This window comes from Odontesthes bonariensis, chromosome 3 (genome assembly GCF_027942865.1).
Source record: "Odontesthes bonariensis isolate fOdoBon6 chromosome 3, fOdoBon6.hap1, whole genome shotgun sequence".
In the NCBI taxonomy this organism is placed as follows: Eukaryota; Metazoa; Chordata; class Actinopteri; order Atheriniformes; family Atherinopsidae; genus Odontesthes; species Odontesthes bonariensis.
The window spans coordinates 36,962,738-36,980,361 of NC_134508.1; the positions used below are offsets into that span (position 1 = coordinate 36,962,738).

The window sequence follows — 17,624 nt, forward strand, 5'->3', positions numbered from 1 at the left end:
AGGCAGTGTGCATGCTCTTCTAGCACTGCAGCAACCCAGGCGTGAGTTCAGTATCCATTCAAATAGCTTCAGGTCTGATATGGAGGTATGAGCAGAATAATCGGATTTAAAACTCAGGACACTTAAGTCCCTGAACACTTAAAGGCCAACTTAAGCCAATTTACCTGGCATCGGGGCTTAGGACAGCCAATTTATTTCCAGGAGTGTAGCTGGGCAATGCTGATATAGGACCCAGGTTCCTCTCCTGAGTGTTAATGGCACTCTGGCTCAATGGAGATGATATATATATATATCAGCTGACATGTCCTTGCTGGCTGAAAAGGCATACACAGTATCCATGAGGTACTTGTTGTAACTACCATTTGCAATTACACATCCTGCTCCATCTCCCAACCTTGATTACTTGACTGTAATACGAAAATATCCCATAATTTCACAGGAATGTTGGAATGCAAGGTAACTGGGTTGCTAATGTGCCTGGCTGCATTTGGCTGTCAGGCCCATAGGATTTTAAGCATGACCACAAGAATCAAATATTATAGTTACTGTCTCCTGTCTTACAAGTGACTCCAGGAATGAAGATCTACATTGATCCATTCACATATGAGGACCCCAACGAGGCTGTGAGGGAGTTTGCCAAGGAGATTGATATATCCTGTGTGAAGATTGAACAGGTCATTGGTGCAGGTAATGGAAAAATATGACTAAAACGTGGATGGAATACAGCATGTGGAGAGCTGATTTATAAATAGAAGTAGATGCATGAAAGCCACTTACTTTTAGTTGCACATGTCACTCTGAGTGTAATAGAGTGGCTTTTTTCTCAACCTTTTGCAACCTTTCTATAGGAGAGTTTGGGGAAGTCTGCAGTGGCAACCTAAAGCTCCCAGGTAAAAGGGAGATGTTTGTGGCCATAAAGACCCTGAAGTCTGGCTACACAGAAAAGCAAAGGCGGGACTTCCTGAGTGAGGCCAGCATCATGGGCCAGTTTGACCATCCTAACGTTATTCATCTGGAAGGCGTGGTCACCAAGAGCAGTCCTGTTATGATCATCACTGAGTTCATGGAGAATGGATCTCTTGACACCTTCCTCAGAGTGAGTAACTTTTTTTTCTATATTGCAGTATTACAGTTTTGATCTAATTTGCTATTGTTTCTTACACATTTAAATTTTTTGTTGTATAAATTTTATCCATCAAGATATACTTCTACTTAATCACGACATTCCAAATCAGAATTTTCTTTACTACCAACAGTTGTATGATGATGATAAGAAACTCTCAGATGTATCATACCAGCAACGTGTGATGTCAGAAAGCTCTATGCTGTTGTTTGTGCTAACAGAAATGTTTGCTTCACAAACTGACAAGACGAGCTGCTTTGAAGCTTGGAGGTCCCCATTAAGACTTTTTACTTTGACAAGCCTAAAAATTGATATGATGATCTCGGCATAATGAGTTTATGATGGCTCCGTCTAACACTGTCTGCTTCACTAGACACTGCAGAGCCACTTGCTAACTGTCTGTCAAAACCTGACAAGAGGAAATCAGTCCTGCTATAAAAAATAGCATAAAAATCCCCTGTATGAAAGGTACTACCTCCAGGAGGGGTCCTTAGGCAAGACCCCCTTACCCTACCTGCCTACCTGTAAGTCGCTTTGGATAAAAGCGTCTGCCAAATGCATAAACATAAACATAAACAGAATATAACTATCCAACGATTTACCGAGATTTCTTTATTTACTGTTGTAATGACAACTGACAGTTTTAACGTTAAAAAAAATATACCGTAGCAAAATTACCACCAGTAATGGACAATGTTGGTTTAAAATTTGCTCCTCCAAAATATTAAAACGCATCAATTGGAACCGTTGAAGATTTACTTAAACCTTAAAATTTGATCTTTTGTGATTTATAAAGAATATATTTCTAATGCGTGATTGAAAATTCAAATTTGAAATAAAAAATGATGAAAAGTATTAAGAAACTTTTGTTATTTAGAAGCTTGACGAACAACGATTCATCCTTTTGGTGTATAAACATGCTCACACATGCTCTTACATTTAAACATTTAAACACCCACTTTACGATTTTACATGGTTTTTACATTCAGTTCAACTAAATATCATTCACAGATTCTCTCCTTAGTTCCGGTTTATCATAACTATCTCAGGTGTTGGACACAGAGTAACCGTTTACCTTTTAAACTGACATTTGTTTTTACTCCCCTATTAATTTTATGTACTCTTTGGAGTACATTACATGATAAAGCGACTCCTCTGGTAGGATGGCAGGATTGTGTTTGCTTGTTGACATTTCTTTTGTTTTTGCTTTGTAGTCACTCTTCCTCTTACTGTTAATTAGACTGTTTTGTGCATGGGTGTTAATAGAAATAAACCTTATTCCCCCAGTACTAGACAAAAGAATATACAGTGCTCACGAGTTCGTTACATTTTTAGTTTTTTATAATCTTACTAGCAATGGATATTACAGAGGACTGTCCCCCATTTATAACCAACATAAAAAATTCAGATACTTTGCAAGACTCAAAATGAGATGTCAGATGTTTAAAAATGAAACTGTCTATGAGATGATATGTAAGGCAACCTGTCTCCATCTGTCTTGGGATGACATGAAATAAAACTTTTTTCTGTGTACTTTGTAATGTAATGTAAGTGTAATCGCTGGCTTTGCCTTTTTAGAATGAGCAAAAATGGTCCCTCATTAATGGAAACCGGGGTTGTATATCTTTTACAAAAGATATAGATATACCCACTTTAATGATAAAAAAGGAGCTCTCTATTTAATTTGACACACATTAAGTATGGAGGAGTACAGTAAGTGCTGTAAGAGTACCATTAATTCCAACCGTTTCCTCTCATGTAGTAACAAAACTTGGGGAAAAGGTACATAATGCCTGCTTTTGCTGAGTGTGTGCGATTTGTTACAGGGATAGTCAGCGTCTGCAGTCTTGTGTCCAGTATGCAATCATTTTTTTTTTGCCAATATGTGAACATGTGAACTAAAATCTTTTTTCAAGGATTTTGGTTTTGTCTGTTCCTGTGTTCCAAGATTTTTAGGCCAATGAAAAGTAATATCCTACTCAATCTATCCAGTACCCTAGTGTATTTATTTAGAAGTAAAACTAAGCATATTATGGGCAACATGAACATGCCTTATGACAAAAAAATTAATGACAAAATTAATTTGTCATATTTGATGTTAATTGCTTGTATGAGATCTAAAAGAGTATTTTCATCTTTGTCCATCCGGATCATATTGTAGTACACTAACCGATTAAACAGATGCAGCACGTGGTTCAGAAAGATAAAAGGAAATCCCTGAAAAAGATGTCACCTGTCCGTTTTAAATTAACTTTGGCCCATCAGCAACATATCTGGATCATGTTCATGTATGGCTTCTTCTTTGCATAATAGAGCTCTAACCTACATGGATGGCAGAGTGAATTGTGTTCACAGACAATGATTTCTGAAAGTGTTCCTGAGCCTATGCAGTGATTTCCATGACAGAACAATGCCTTGAGATGTAGATATTCCATAATCTACAACACATAATACCATCATAAGATTCAAAGTCTTCACAATTTTAAATTGAGGAACATTATTCTGAAATAGCTCCCCAATTTGTAGATGCAGTTTTTTGTACATCGCTGAACCTCTGCCCACCTTTAAGTCTGAGGGACTCTGCTCCTCTAAGGTGCCCTTTATTTTTACTGTAGTGTTTGAGGACTTCTTCCACTGTTGACAAATTTTAGCTTAGCATTGACCTGAGTGACTGGTTCCATTTACTGCAATCATTGTCTACTGAATGATTTCATGCAGTCTGAAAGCTAGAGGCATGTTTTGTTCTACCCCTATAGTAGCATTGCATAGTTTTTGGAAGTGTGGCACATGCATTAAACTAGATGCATAATTAGGAACAATTTAATTTCATAAACAGAATCAAAACAATCTTGACTGTATTGCCCGTGTCACTAAGCTTCTTGAAAACAGTGTCTGCCTTTAATTACTTCCCACCAGTTTAATACCCTCCCTGGTTGTCAGTGAAAGCTCCCTCTTCCAAAACTACATCAAAAACATCCTCTTGAAGCTGACATCTGAGATCCTGTCAGCACACTGCTCAGGCTGGGTTCAGAGCCTATATTTGCATTCTGCCTCCGACCTCTGAGACGCAAAGCATCAGCTCTTTTGAGAATTTGATCTTGTGGTGAAGGCTGTTTGTGTGCAGTTGGATGTAGTTGTTTGCTAAACAGCTTTGACAGCACATTGTGCTCAAAACAGCAGGGAACCTTTGTAACACCTACCAGTGACAGTTTGACAACAGTTGCTGACAGTGTCAAAGCCTTTGAACAGGATTTGTGTTTTTCAGGGCGATTGGTGGTTGGTTGTTTATGATGGTCACTGCAGTAAGTACTGAGCTGCCTGCTGTAAAAAAGCCAGACGGGTCGGTAGGGCAGGAATAGAAATATCAGAGCCTGGATCATACTTGGCTCTCACCACAAGCTCAGAAAAAAAAACAGAAAATGAACATCAGACTTTGCTGTGGAACATTTTCACATAATTTACATTAGATCTCTCCTCACAGTGTTTATAGTTATATCCTCCAGCTACCTGAACCAAAAGACATAGGAGATATCTTTCAAATGAAAATATATGCAAACATAACACTCAGATTAGGTGGCATTGTGTTTTTGTAACAAAGGTTTGATGAATAATGCATTCTGGTTAATTGCTGTGATACAAAAGGAGGAGCTGCTTGACGTGAGGAGAGGCATTTACTCGTGTAATGAGCAGCAAAGCTTTTGAAAGAGAAATAGGTTAGAGGAATCTGGCTCTGCTCTGGGCATTCCCTGCTCAGTTTCTTCTCTTAACCTTTCTGTCCGTCTGCACTCTACCTCATACTCCCATGCTCCATTCTCTGGAATCTTGTGTTTTACTGGCATCGTGGTGGGTGGTGGGGAGAGTGCAGGTGTGCACAGTTGGAGGCACAGCTGCACCTCTGCTCCAGACACTTTCTGTGCATGGGGTAAAGCCATCACCGAGCCAGGCAGGGTAACAGCTGTAAACCGACAGCCAGGCCCCGCTTAGTCTTGCTGAGGCCATAATGTGGGTATCCTGCAGGGTCACTTCATGGAAACTAATAGTTTAAAGTAACTTTTTTCTGTTAATCGTATACAGGTTGGGTTTTGTGTAGATATTGTATGTCCAAATAAAACTTTTATACATTAATTTGACTTAAAGCAATACAATGTAACTTCTCAAAAAGCCCATTATGGAGCTCCCCCTACAGGCTTGGAGGTAATGTACGGTTACACTGTCGTAAATACAACACCCTTTCGCTTTCACATTTGTTGACGAACCGGCGAGGAGTCAGCAGGTGCAAGCTATGTCGATCGAGAAGGTAAGAGTAATCAAATGTACCTGGGAGCGTGAGAGGGGTCTATTTGTTTTTGCGGTAGGTGTGCCAGAAAGCAAGTGGAAGTACTTCCGCTCAGCTACCGGGCCGGTCCAGCAAAGTTACATAGCGAAGTTTTTCCAACTCAGACCCCCGAAGGGCATCGGAGACAGGCCAATCATAATATTAAAACTCATTCTAGCCGCACAATTTTTTTCAAGCTGTTATTTAGAAATGTTACATAGTATTGCTTTAAGAAAGAGTGAATTTTCATATATTTGTTCATATAATTACACGTATGAGATCTAAAAAAAATAATTTCAAAAGAAAAATCCTATCATAATTTGCAGTAAATTTAATTGATTTAAATGGCTGTAGATATTCCTCTCACCTACAGTCTTTTTTGCATCTTAATATTACTGTAGTACACTAACAAGGACATATTTTAAAAAAGTTTGATAAGAAGGTCATGTCAAGGTATTGCATGGTCATTACTAAAGAAAAAAAAAAGTACAATCTAAAAAAAACCAACATATGGCGGGCAGTTTGGTAGTTAAAGGCTGCCTCCGGTGAAAATCAATCCTTTGACCTTGTTAACATGTCCATATGGTGTTTTTATTACATGCTAAAATGCATATCATGAGTGAAATAAGCACTCAGCTCAACCTTTGAACTTCTATGTACCAACGACTGCCTCAAAAATGAACAATTCAACCTAAGGAGCGAATTCCATCAAATGCTTTTTGGGACTTGTCAGAGCTGGTTTATGAAATATTCGGAACACATTATTTGCTTTTTGGAAACATTGTCAAACCTAGTGTGTGCAAATGCATTCAAGCGAGCAGTGGAGATAGGCAGGCCTGATTAGCATATTGATCTGTACATGTTAAATGAGGCAAAGGTGTAAAGTTACATCTAAGGTATTATGAGACTTCAAGGGATTTTTTTATTGAAAAAGAATATCTAAATATGTTATTTTGAAGAGCTGAGATGCATTTTCATTAGAGGACGTTTAAGTTTGTTGGGTATTTGTGCCTTTTTGTGAATTTAGAATTTTAAATTGGAGATATAACCTGATGGCCTCACTCTGCTTCTATATTGTCAGATGACCCCAAATATCACGGGGCCTCTCCTCTTTATGAACCACTTCATGCAGTATATAACACAATGCATCTGTTTTACAGCAAAATGATGGCCAGTTCACTGTGATCCAGCTTGTTGGTATGCTACGGGGCATCGCTTCAGGCATGAAGTACCTCGCCGACATGAATTATGTGCATCGTGACCTTGCTGCCCGAAACATCCTGGTCAACAGCAACCTTGTGTGCAAAGTGTCAGACTTTGGCCTCTCACGCTTCCTTGAGGATGATACATCAGACCCAACTTACACTAGTGCTCTGGTATGTAATGTTTAGATTTTACCTTTACAGACACTTTCACGAAAGATGGGGAAATCAAGTCTTCCTTAAATAATTGTTGTGTAAATGAGAACTTCCCTAGAATCCAAATTATCCGGTCATGTCTTTTTGTGGGTTATTTCTATGGAGAAATCAACCATTGATGCACAGACAAACCGTTGCACTCCCTCTCTGCTACCCCTATCAGGACAAACATCATCCCTCACCTGTTCTCCTCTTCCTTCTTCTACAGTATTTCACGTACCACACTTTCGTCCCATGGGTTTTATTATATCCGCACCCCAGTTTGGATTACCATCAGTATTGTTACTGTGAACAGTGCCTCTCTCCAGAGCCAGGACACTGTGACGGTCAGATTTCGGTCTTGCCTCCCACGCTTAGGTTGTGCCCTTTGTGTTCACAGGGAGGGAAGATCCCTATCCGATGGACTGCTCCCGAAGCTATCCAGTACAGGAAGTTCACCTCTGCTAGTGATGTGTGGAGCTATGGGATTGTCATGTGGGAAGTCATGTCCTACGGAGAGAGACCTTATTGGGACATGACCAATCAAGATGTATGTATTTAACACACTTATCTTTGTTTCCATGGGTGCTGTTAATTCTTAAGTCTGGGTGCCCCCAATAACATTTTAACACAAGGCTTCACTGCACTCATACACTTTTGGCTTTCTGAGTTTCATTACAGCCTCAGATTCCTCAGAGATACATTTTGTCATTTGTATCCGTTTCCCTTAGCTAAACACATGGGTTTTATATAAAAATTCCCCCACACTCACCACAGAAAAATAATCAGATCATTTGAAATGCACAGCAGAGCTCACTGGACAATTTCTGCTCTTGACTGGAGCCTCCATTTTCTATCTCCCTCTGGGTAGTGGAGGAGAGAGCAAATTATGGGGAGCGAGATAATGAAAATAGTTTCAAATTGAAAGTGAGAACACTAATGTGCTGAGAGGGACTGAGGACCTTAACGGTTATCATATTAACAGCCCCAGATAGTGTTTCTGCTCCATCGGGGTGCTCTTTTGGAGGTCTCGTGAATTAGATTAATCTGGGTCTGAATGGAGCTCCTTTAATGACCCTGATAATGAGCAGGGGATTGTGCGTTCTCCTCACAAGTGTCCTCCGATTTTTTTCCTCTCTGTTAACCGTGCACCACCTCTGTGTGCAAGTGTCAGACATATCTGTGAGCTAACTTTACGTAGAGCGCGTTAAATACACTGCACAGGCCAGAGATAATGTCACTTCTGGCAGAGTGCAGGTCAGTGGAACAAGGTTTATGTTCTCATTGACCTGACTGGTATTTCTCAAGTCATTTTACCTCCACTGTATTTACATGTCAGTAGGTTGTAAACAATTGAACATTTTCTTTAAAATACCACATATTTTAGATAAAAAGATTGATTAAAAAAACCAAACACTCAACTGTTGAATTTTAAACCCGAGGATTTGTGATCTCACATAAAAGCAGTTTCACTTCAGAGATGCTTCACCTTTAAACTTTAAAAGTTTAATTTGAAATAAATGTAATGCAAAATCTCAAAAGTAAAATTTTGCTCAATTTTGAACTGCTAAATATTAAAATACTATTGTTATTGACAATCTGTAGATGTAATTTATAGTAATATATTTTATGGACCATTTTGACAAAGGGGTAGTAGTTTTTTACATTTTACTGTCAAAGCAGGTTTGTGTGAAGTACGTGTATGTAGTCAGTGTCCTACCTGCAGTAGGCAGTTATTTATTTTGTCACTGCATTTTTTTTAAAATGCAGAGCTTCTGTAGTGCAACACAGTCCAAGGCCCATGTCACACAGTCGTGTTGCAACACCGTGTCCCAATGTAGATTTTATCACCTGGACACAGTCCCTTTCAGTGTCTGATACAAAAGTATCAGCGTAATTATCCACAATATATTATTTTCCTGTCCTGCAAATCTTTTTTTTAAGTTTGTTTTAGATAGCTAGAAATGTGCTCTTCTGTAGCTCTGTGCTCAATAGCTATTAGCATAGCTTCCCCATTAGAATACCTCATTGATTCTCCAAACAGAGAGTGCTCAAACTGCCATCTACTGCAGGTAAGACACTGACAACTCATAAGTACTCCACACAAACCCACTTAAAAAAACAACCTCCCTTGAAATAACATTACATGCATGACTTGTAATTCCATTAATTTAGTATTTTACGCTTAGATATTTTACCAAAGGAAAGGATACCAGTACTTCCTCCAAAACTGGACTGTTCACTCTCTCCTCTCTATCAATCGATATCCTCTCTGTAGAGCCTTATAGCAACCTTTAGAGATCTGTGTCTCCCCCCGCAGGTCATCAATGCCATAGAGCAAGACTATCGGCTACCTCCACCCATGGACTGTCCCAGCGCGCTGCACCAGCTCATGTTGGACTGCTGGCAGAAGGACCGCAACAACCGGCCCAAGTTCAGCCAAATAGTTAACAACCTTGACAAGATGATTCGCAATCCCAACACGTTGAAGGCCATGACCCCTTTATCTTCAGGGTGAGTGATACATGTGTGTCCAATGCATCGTCTTACTGGTGTTTTCCTTATCGGGCTGTGCCTTTTTTTATTGTCTGTACTGCATTCTTCACTTTCTGTGTGGCATGCACATATCTCCTCACCATAGACATCCCACAAGACAGGCCTTTATTTTAGCATCATCTCACACTGATGTGAATAACATCTTAAATCATACAGTGCCACTGAAATTCTGTCAATATAAAAGCTTTCATTTCTAACAGGAAATTCACGCTCTGCTACACTGTCATCCATGGCACATTTCACATTTGCCAAACACACTGTCTCTTGTTTCTCCTGGCGCCAAGCGGTTATGTAAATTAAAGCCTTTTGGTTTGATAGATCCGATCCTTCCCACGAATGCTTCAGGCAAATCCTGGGTTGAAGGAGTTGTGCAGTTTTCAAAACAAAACATTTTCAAGCATTTTTGCTTTGGGTGTTAGTTTCCCCCTAAGAGCCAGGGTTTGCTGATTTTCATTATCCCTGTCTGTACTTTCATTTGTGGTGGAGTGCAGGAACATGGGCCAGATTTTCCACAGACACTGAGTGGATACATTGGCTCCCTGAAGCCTATCACTTCATTTGGAAAATACCCTTTATGAGGAATCAGTTTGGAAAATATTGGTTCATGGATTAAGCCTGTGGGATCCTCGAACTTCCATGTAGTGTTTTGAAAATGAAATATAATAAGTCATTTTCAAAATCATATGCAGGTGGTCTGCATTATAATGTTAGACCTGCCATTCTGTATTGTTGTACTTAATAGCTCCTGTTTGTGTCCACCCCCAGTGTTCATCTCCCTCTCTTGGACCGCAGCATTCCAGACTTCTCCACCTTCAGCACTGTGGATGAGTGGCTGGATGCCATCAAAATGGGCCAGTACAAAGACAACTTTGCCAACTCTGACTTTTCTACATTTGATGTGGTGTCTCAGATGACCATGGAGTGAGTGCTGATGATTTTTTGTACTTAGGTTTTGATAAGTATAAGTGGGTTTTCTCAATCTGAGTCTAAAACCTGCTCAGGAGCCAAACTCTGCCTGTGGTCTTCTATAAATGATGCTAGCTCTGGATCTAATTATCAGATCGTAATATTGTAGTTGCAAGGCTGAACAGTGGGCACAATAGCTCAAAGCACAACGGTACTCTTTATTGTCTGCCATGTGCTCAGCAGACCTCTCTTTAACTTCAGTTTGAGGATCAGAGGAAACATTAGAATATGAGGGTGCCATGTGGAAAAAACTTTGATAAAGATCCTCCCACTTGTAAAGAAACAGAAAATAGTCACTTCCTGTCAGTGGATAACAACATAACAAGCCAGAAATCACCCCACAGAGATGTTTACCTTCAGGTCTTTGAATTAAACAGATGGTAATGCGTAATGCAGCAAATGTGATTACAGCAGAGATTCAGCATGAGGGAAGAGGAAATTCATTGTTTTATGGATAAGTGACTGCTCAGCAGTGAGTGAATAATGTTTGCTGATGCCACTGCATTTACACAGTGCTGAACTGTTTATTTTGGCATCAGCATGTGACCTCTGCGATGAATGTTGTGTCTGTCTATCGTAGACTTTAGTTGAAGAGATGTTGTGAATTCGAAGCTTTTGTTTCTGTTGCGTAGGATGGGCGGGGTTAACCGCATCAGCCAAGAAGTTTCAGAAACAGAAAAATTGACTTTCAAACTTTTGTGTATGTGTTTGATTAAAGAACCATCCTGGCCTCGAAAATGTCAGTCAGAAAGAATTTTAATACTTGTGTTCTTTTCCTGCCACCCTACTGTTCATTTATCTTTTCTATTGTCACACAGTCATGTCTTATGTCATCATGTAATATTGGGATTGCGTTATGTTATTACCAGTTGCTGACTGAGAGCTGCCGGGTTGTTTTTCTATAAAGACATACACACTGACTGATATGAATATAGACAGTTAGATGAGTTATGAAAGACTGTTTATAGCCTGTGGTAACATAAGCCTGACATCTGTTTCTGCGCTTCACAGTGACATCCTTAGGGTTGGTGTGACGTTAGCAGGCCATCAAAAGAAGATTCTCAACAGCGTCCAGATGATGCGGGCACAGATGAACCAGATCCAATCAGTGGAGGTTTGACCTGCCAAGTGGAGCAGAGGGGAAATAATGGTGGTTAGGATGCACAGGTTTTGGGCGCGGAGGAAGAAGTGGATGTTTTTTTGTTTTTTTTCGTGTGACAGTGTGTCTGGTCTTCCCACCAGGCTACCATCCAGCCCCCGTTCCCCTCTCCAGTTCTCTGTCCCCTCCTCCCTCCTTGCCCTGACTCTCCCTTCCAAGCTTGGGATCAGCCGTGGGGAACTGTGGCAACACCAGTTCAAGTGATGAAGGATCCAGATGGCCCACAGCAAACCCACCCTTAGAGCCAGAAATGTGGGAGGTTAGAAGTGACCAGCAACTCATTTTTCAATCTTCCACCAACTTTTATTTGATGTTGAACATTTATCATTATTATTATTTTCTTTTTTTGGTTTGTTTGTTCTAATAATTTTGTAAAGAATTTTTTAAAGAAAAAAAAGAAAAGCTGGTAAGGAAAGGAGTTTATATCTAAATTTATAGATGATATAAGGCTGTACACTAGATGAACTGAGTAGGAAGGCTACCCTTTAAAAGGGCCAAAAAAAAAAGAAAAAAAAAGGAAAGAAGGAAGAGTTGCGAGTTACGAGACCATCCTCAACTAGGTGTGGATATTATCTTTGTTTTTAATTTTGGACATCATGTGGAAACACAGAACTCTTTGGACTCCTTTAAGGCAAACTTTAGAGAAAACTGGTAGGACCCGACACAGAGCCAACTGATGCCACCGGTAACATGATGAATTCAAAAACAAACATGAAATGGACAACTTGTGGGTAAGACTGATGTCAAAACCACGTTCAATCAGACTGACAATTCACGCATTGAAATCAACTCTAAAGAAAAGGGAAAAAAAAAAATTTCCTCACTGCAAGAAATTTTCAATATTGTTGGACTATTTGTGATGAAGATTTCCCTCTCACCATGCTTCCTCTCACTGAACATTGATTTTTTAAAACATTTTATTTCTTTCACGGTGAAATATTCACAGCCTGCCAAATAGAACTCTTCCCTTTCACACACCAGTCTTGATCCTGTACTGTACATATCAGATGCACTTGACCTGCCATTAACATGATGACTCAGAGAAAGTTATTATTGGTGATCAGTTCAGGAGCAGAAATACTGACTACAGGGAGGATTTAAGTCATTGTCTCCATTAGCTGCTTTCCTCAGCTTGTGAAGATAAAGTGTGTGTAACAAACAGCAAACTTGGCTTCCAACAGAGTCTCACAAAAAGCAACAGGTTCTACTCTTTACATCAGACCCACCATAGATACTGTAAAGTTATAGTATTCCCCCTCATGTTGTTCATCTCCAGAGCCGGGCTGTGCGTACGTGCGCATGTTAGACACACAAATACCACACGCACAAAGATGCAGTTGGTCCCGAAGTGACAGAGCTTGTGTTTGATAGCATGCTGAATGAGTGGTTAATTTCACAGTGCTTTGATTTGCTGCAATTACTAGAACTCTGTTTGGTTATCGCTTGGATGTGACACACTTACAGTATATTCAGTATTCTTCCAGTTTTCCTTTTGAAAAGACATTTTTTATGTTTGTTGTGTTTTGATACCACACACAGTTGTTTTACCCTTACCAATACACAGTCACAAATAGAATTTTACAATCAGACATTTGTCGAATAAAAAGGTAAAACATGTGTTATATTATTGCAATTTCTGTATGGATGTTATTGAATTGTTAATATTCCTTAAAGATTATTTTCTGCACTGAGTCTAATGGCTGACTCCAGCAAACACTCTGGATCTTCCATCAATGCTTTGAATTTATTTTTGAAAAAGAAATCACGTTGCTGCACAAACCGTGTAGATAAACAGCATTACCATGTAAAATGTCTTGGTTTCATTTTGTAGACAGTATGTATGCATTTATTGTATGGTTTCTTGTGAGCAACGCTGTCTCATGAGTACAAAACTGTCAGTCATTGTTTCTCTTGTTGCCAGCAACCTGTTGTAAGGGTTATGGGGAGATGGGGGTACTGAGTTTATGGCAATGTGGGGATTCCCAAGAGATGCTGAATCAGGCAGGGGTTTACGCACATAGACAATAAATGATGCAATGCAGAGCTCCCACTGGGTTGTACTCCGAGACCTGACAGCCAGACATGGATGTCCAGCTGTGATCCATCGTTTAGATGTGTCCGGTCACAGCAGGGCGGCTGCACCCCAATCACAGCCGCTCTGTCCAGGCACCGGTTCAGTCTCTGTCCTCCTGATCACTCACATAACTGTGGGCCACCTGTCTGCCACTTCCAATGATCTCTGCGTAGTCGGCTTTCGCCAGTTGTCCGGTTTCGTCTCGGCGTGTTTGAAAGCATCAGCAGCAGCAGCAGGCATATTGACGCTCAACAGCAGTTGTGTCAATTCTTGTCACGATGCTGCGTGTCACTGAGATTCGTCCAGACCAGACAACACTTCCATGTTTGCTTGTACCAAATCCTCAGATGCTGACCTGAGTTTTCAAGGCTGCCACGACAGACAGCTTTAGCACCAAAGCCCTGGTGAAAGAAAGTGAAAAGCCTCAGCAACTGCACCACTTTAAAAGCCCCTTTCATTTTTCCTGGCTGTCCATAGAATTTAAGGCCAAGAGTGGAGGGATTGATTTTTGGTTCTTTTTCTGCTCCACAATCCTCTGCTTGGTTACTGCTTGGTGCAGTATGACACATCCGAGCAAATATTTCCCTGGAGGCTGTTCATAACGTACAGTATGAAATTGGAGGAGGAGAATCATGAGCTGTGAAGTCATAGCTAAGAAGCAAGACGGAGGCAACGCTGTGACCTGAATGCCACCAACGTTTTTTGTTTTTACCCAACTTTAGTTTATCTTGTCTTTCCATTTCTCAGTACTTAACAGTTCATCAGTTTAATTTAGTTAAGCGGCATGTCTTCTCATGGTACGGCAAATGCTTCTTCGTCAGGAAAAGCACTTAATGCGCAAGAAATTACTCTCAAGTATGCACAAGGCTGGTGAGGTTTTTTTTTTTGCTCCAGGCCCATTATAGCTCATTCAGATGCTTGTCCATGGATGCTGCCAAGACTCTGAGTTATTAATCAAGCAATTATCCTTGACATTTGCTTCAAGGAAGTGCTTTAAACTGGGTGGGCAGACATTGTAAGAGCAGAGTAGTGCTGAAGTGGATTTCATGTTGCATACCGTCTCTATTTTTCTTGCTGCAAAGAGTACTTTTTGCTGTTTTTTTTTATTTTTCTTTGAATCTCAAGGAGTTTGAAAAACCTTTCATTTGATTGTGGAGTGTTTGGAAGCATTGCATGAAGTATTTACTTGCATTTTATGATTCTCACTACACAAAAGCGAGGTATTGTTGCCTTCCAGGATGAGCAATGATCAATGGGCCCATATCTTATAGTTAAGTTATTCAACTTTTAGTATTGAAAAATGTCTAGAAAATAAGTTACTTATTCATCTTTTACATTACTATGGTAGACATATTTCTTAAAGGATTTCACTAATTATTTCTTTTTTTCCCTGTGAAATTAAACCGAATATTTCATTTAAATTTGTCCATAACTGAACTGAATATCGCTGTTCAAAAGTGCAGTTGGACATATCAGATTTTTTGGCCACTGGAACAGTTGTTGATTTGTATATAAAGAAAGTTATTTGGGTGCTTTGTTTCATTCACTTATTCCCCCTTCAAAGCAGTGGATTGTTGCTGCTGACTTTCCACAGACGGTATGTATTATTTAACTTACAAGATGTTTAAGTGTAAAATTTTACAACAACAAAAATATGCCAACTGCACATGTAGACTCCAGCTTTCCTTGTTAAATAGCATTTGACAGTTTTTCTCTAATGCAGTGCGGTTCTAACGCCGGTGATGGTTTTAAACATTTGCCAGCTGCATTTTTCAGCAAAACAATATGTTACATTCTCTTTTTACATCTGTGATTCAGAGTAAAACTACTCCCCCTACCTCCCCCTCACCGTGTGCCAATTTTTGAAGGACGGAGGAAAACCGTTAAGTGTCAGAGTTACAGTTACATGATAGTGTGCATAAACACGGGCTGTGCCAGGCTGTACCCACTGGGCTGCGTTTGAACACCACTTAACTACATCAGGGTCAGAGCAAGAAGTCTGCCTCCTGTTGTGGCGAAAAGAAAATGGCTCCTGTTTAATGGCTGCAGGTTGAAGCACCAGAGCGCCCTCTACTGATGTAGCGTTTTGGAGAGAGATTTTCAGTTAGTCTGTGAATGCTGTAGCAGGCAGGTCTCCAGTGTTTTGGGCACTTCAGCAAGCTGCTGACGGACAAACACCGGCTGCTGCTTAGAGTAAGCCTGGGTATTTCCCTCTGCTGGAAAAACATTTGTACCACGACAACATCCTGGCACTTGTGTTCTGTATGACCCTGTGTTCCCCTCTGTTTTCCCCATCCTGCTTCTATACCCGCCCCCACCCACCCACCCACCCCCACCACCACTACCACTCTGGCTCTTGGTTAGTGCAGGCAGGGGATGTCTGTGTTCCCCTGGTCTGTTTAAGCCCACATAATAGACCAGTGCCGGTTCAGACCACTGTGACTGATGTGGGAGATCCTGTATTTCTGTATAAATGTATATTGACTGTAACCCTGTGAATGATGTAACAATTTCATTATTTGTAATATTGTCATTGGTTTATTTTCTAAAAATGGAAAGCCCAACTTGACTCTCCTCAATAAAAAATAAGATCTGTTATAAAAACAACAAAAAAAGAGTAGTTTATTTATTATTAACTCTTTTTTGATGATAGTATCATTTGTGGTGTAAATTTTACAATCGTGTGAAATATGGCAAATGTGAGAAAAGTCATTGCTTATTTTTGATGCAAAACAAATAATGGGTGGTTATGAGAGTTCCCATCGTAGAGAAACAGAAAAAAAATGTGCTTCCTTACTGTTATCTGACATTTACGAGGGGCACCTGCAATGCTTGTTTTACTGTGCAAATAAATAGGGGAAAGAAATAAAGAAAATGGAAAAAGTAGAATTCAATTTAATTTGAATAAGGACAGTAACGCCAATACTGATGACTGGAGTGTATTTATTAAGGAAAATTAACATTATCAGTACATTTTTTTGTCAAAATTATATTACATTTCAAATTAAAATCCATATCCCAAATACAAACCAAATATTTGGCCATAAAAATATTGTTTTAAATTAATTTAGTAGAAAATGTCTCTAGACAAATTTTCTACAAATGAGAATCGAAAGGCAAGTCCAACTGCTTTCCGTCTCGGTAAACAGAAGATTAAAATCCCTACGGCACACTGAAAGGCATCCAACTGCTGAAGACAAATGGCGAGATGGTGGGATAAAACTACCTGAAACTGAAGTTAAACCTCGTATTTTATCCCTAGAGTTATATCTGAATTAAAAATGACAGTTTTCATACGGTGACATCTTGTTAATGTAATTATTCCAGATAATGAAGCATCCAGCCATGATGCACAATAACGATTCAGCAGAATTCCTGCTGAAGCAAAACTGTTCCTAATTTTTTATTTTGTGAAATCAGTGTGATATGAGCAATCTTTGGTTTTGATAATTAATTTTATCTAATTAAGCAATCATTTAGCTGATTCATTACATGGACATAGCAAAGCTGACATGTATTTAATTCTTTAGAGCTATAAACTGAAAATAATGAAGCACAATTTCCTCAATAGATAAGTTATAATGCAGTTTATATTAATTATGTTATATTTATAGCATGTATTGTGCCACATACACAGCTCAAGCAACAAAATAAATAAAAACAGCACATTTACATCTTATTCAAAACCATGGAAGCAAAGACAAAATACAAAAATACGCCATGCAGCAAAAAAGGAAAAAAATACAATTAAATTAAAAAATGAATAGTAATAATATTTTTGAAAAAAAACAAGAGACAACAGGTAAAATGGCCAAGTATATAAATAGAAAGAACATGATAAAAAATGTAGATATTACAACAAGAGAGGAAATAAAGATTCTGTTACCTATAATACAGAATTAAAAACAGTACAAAGAAAATAAATAAATGTATAAAAAATAAGATAGAGTTAAATTGCATTATACAAAGATGAAAAAATAGGAACAATAAAATGCAATAAATTAGAGTAAATTAAATTACAATAAAAAGCAATG

General features: G+C 39.2%; 1 protein-coding gene across 4 annotated transcripts in view; it reads left to right on the forward strand.

The window, feature by feature from the left end:
- The window catches only part of ephb2b (eph receptor B2b), a 111,803-nt gene extending 99,469 nt beyond the window's left edge, over positions 1-12,334 (forward strand). For 2 of the 4 annotated variants that reach the window (XM_075461700.1, XM_075461701.1), the window contains exons 10-16: positions 565-687; positions 849-1,096; positions 6,599-6,814; positions 7,236-7,385; positions 9,156-9,349; positions 10,157-10,312; positions 11,369-12,334. In XM_075461700.1, coding sequence (XP_075317815.1) covers positions 565-687; positions 849-1,096; positions 6,599-6,814; positions 7,236-7,385; positions 9,156-9,349; positions 10,157-10,312; positions 11,369-11,477 — 1,196 coding nt within the window. In that variant the 3' untranslated portion in view covers positions 11,478-12,334. The remainder of the gene's footprint in view (positions 1-564; positions 688-848; positions 1,097-6,598; positions 6,815-7,235; positions 7,386-9,155; positions 9,350-10,156; positions 10,313-11,368) is intronic. The other 2 variants (XM_075461702.1, XM_075461703.1) reach the window with 1 other exon arrangement.
- The last annotated feature ends 5,290 nt before the right edge of the window (positions 12,335-17,624 follow it).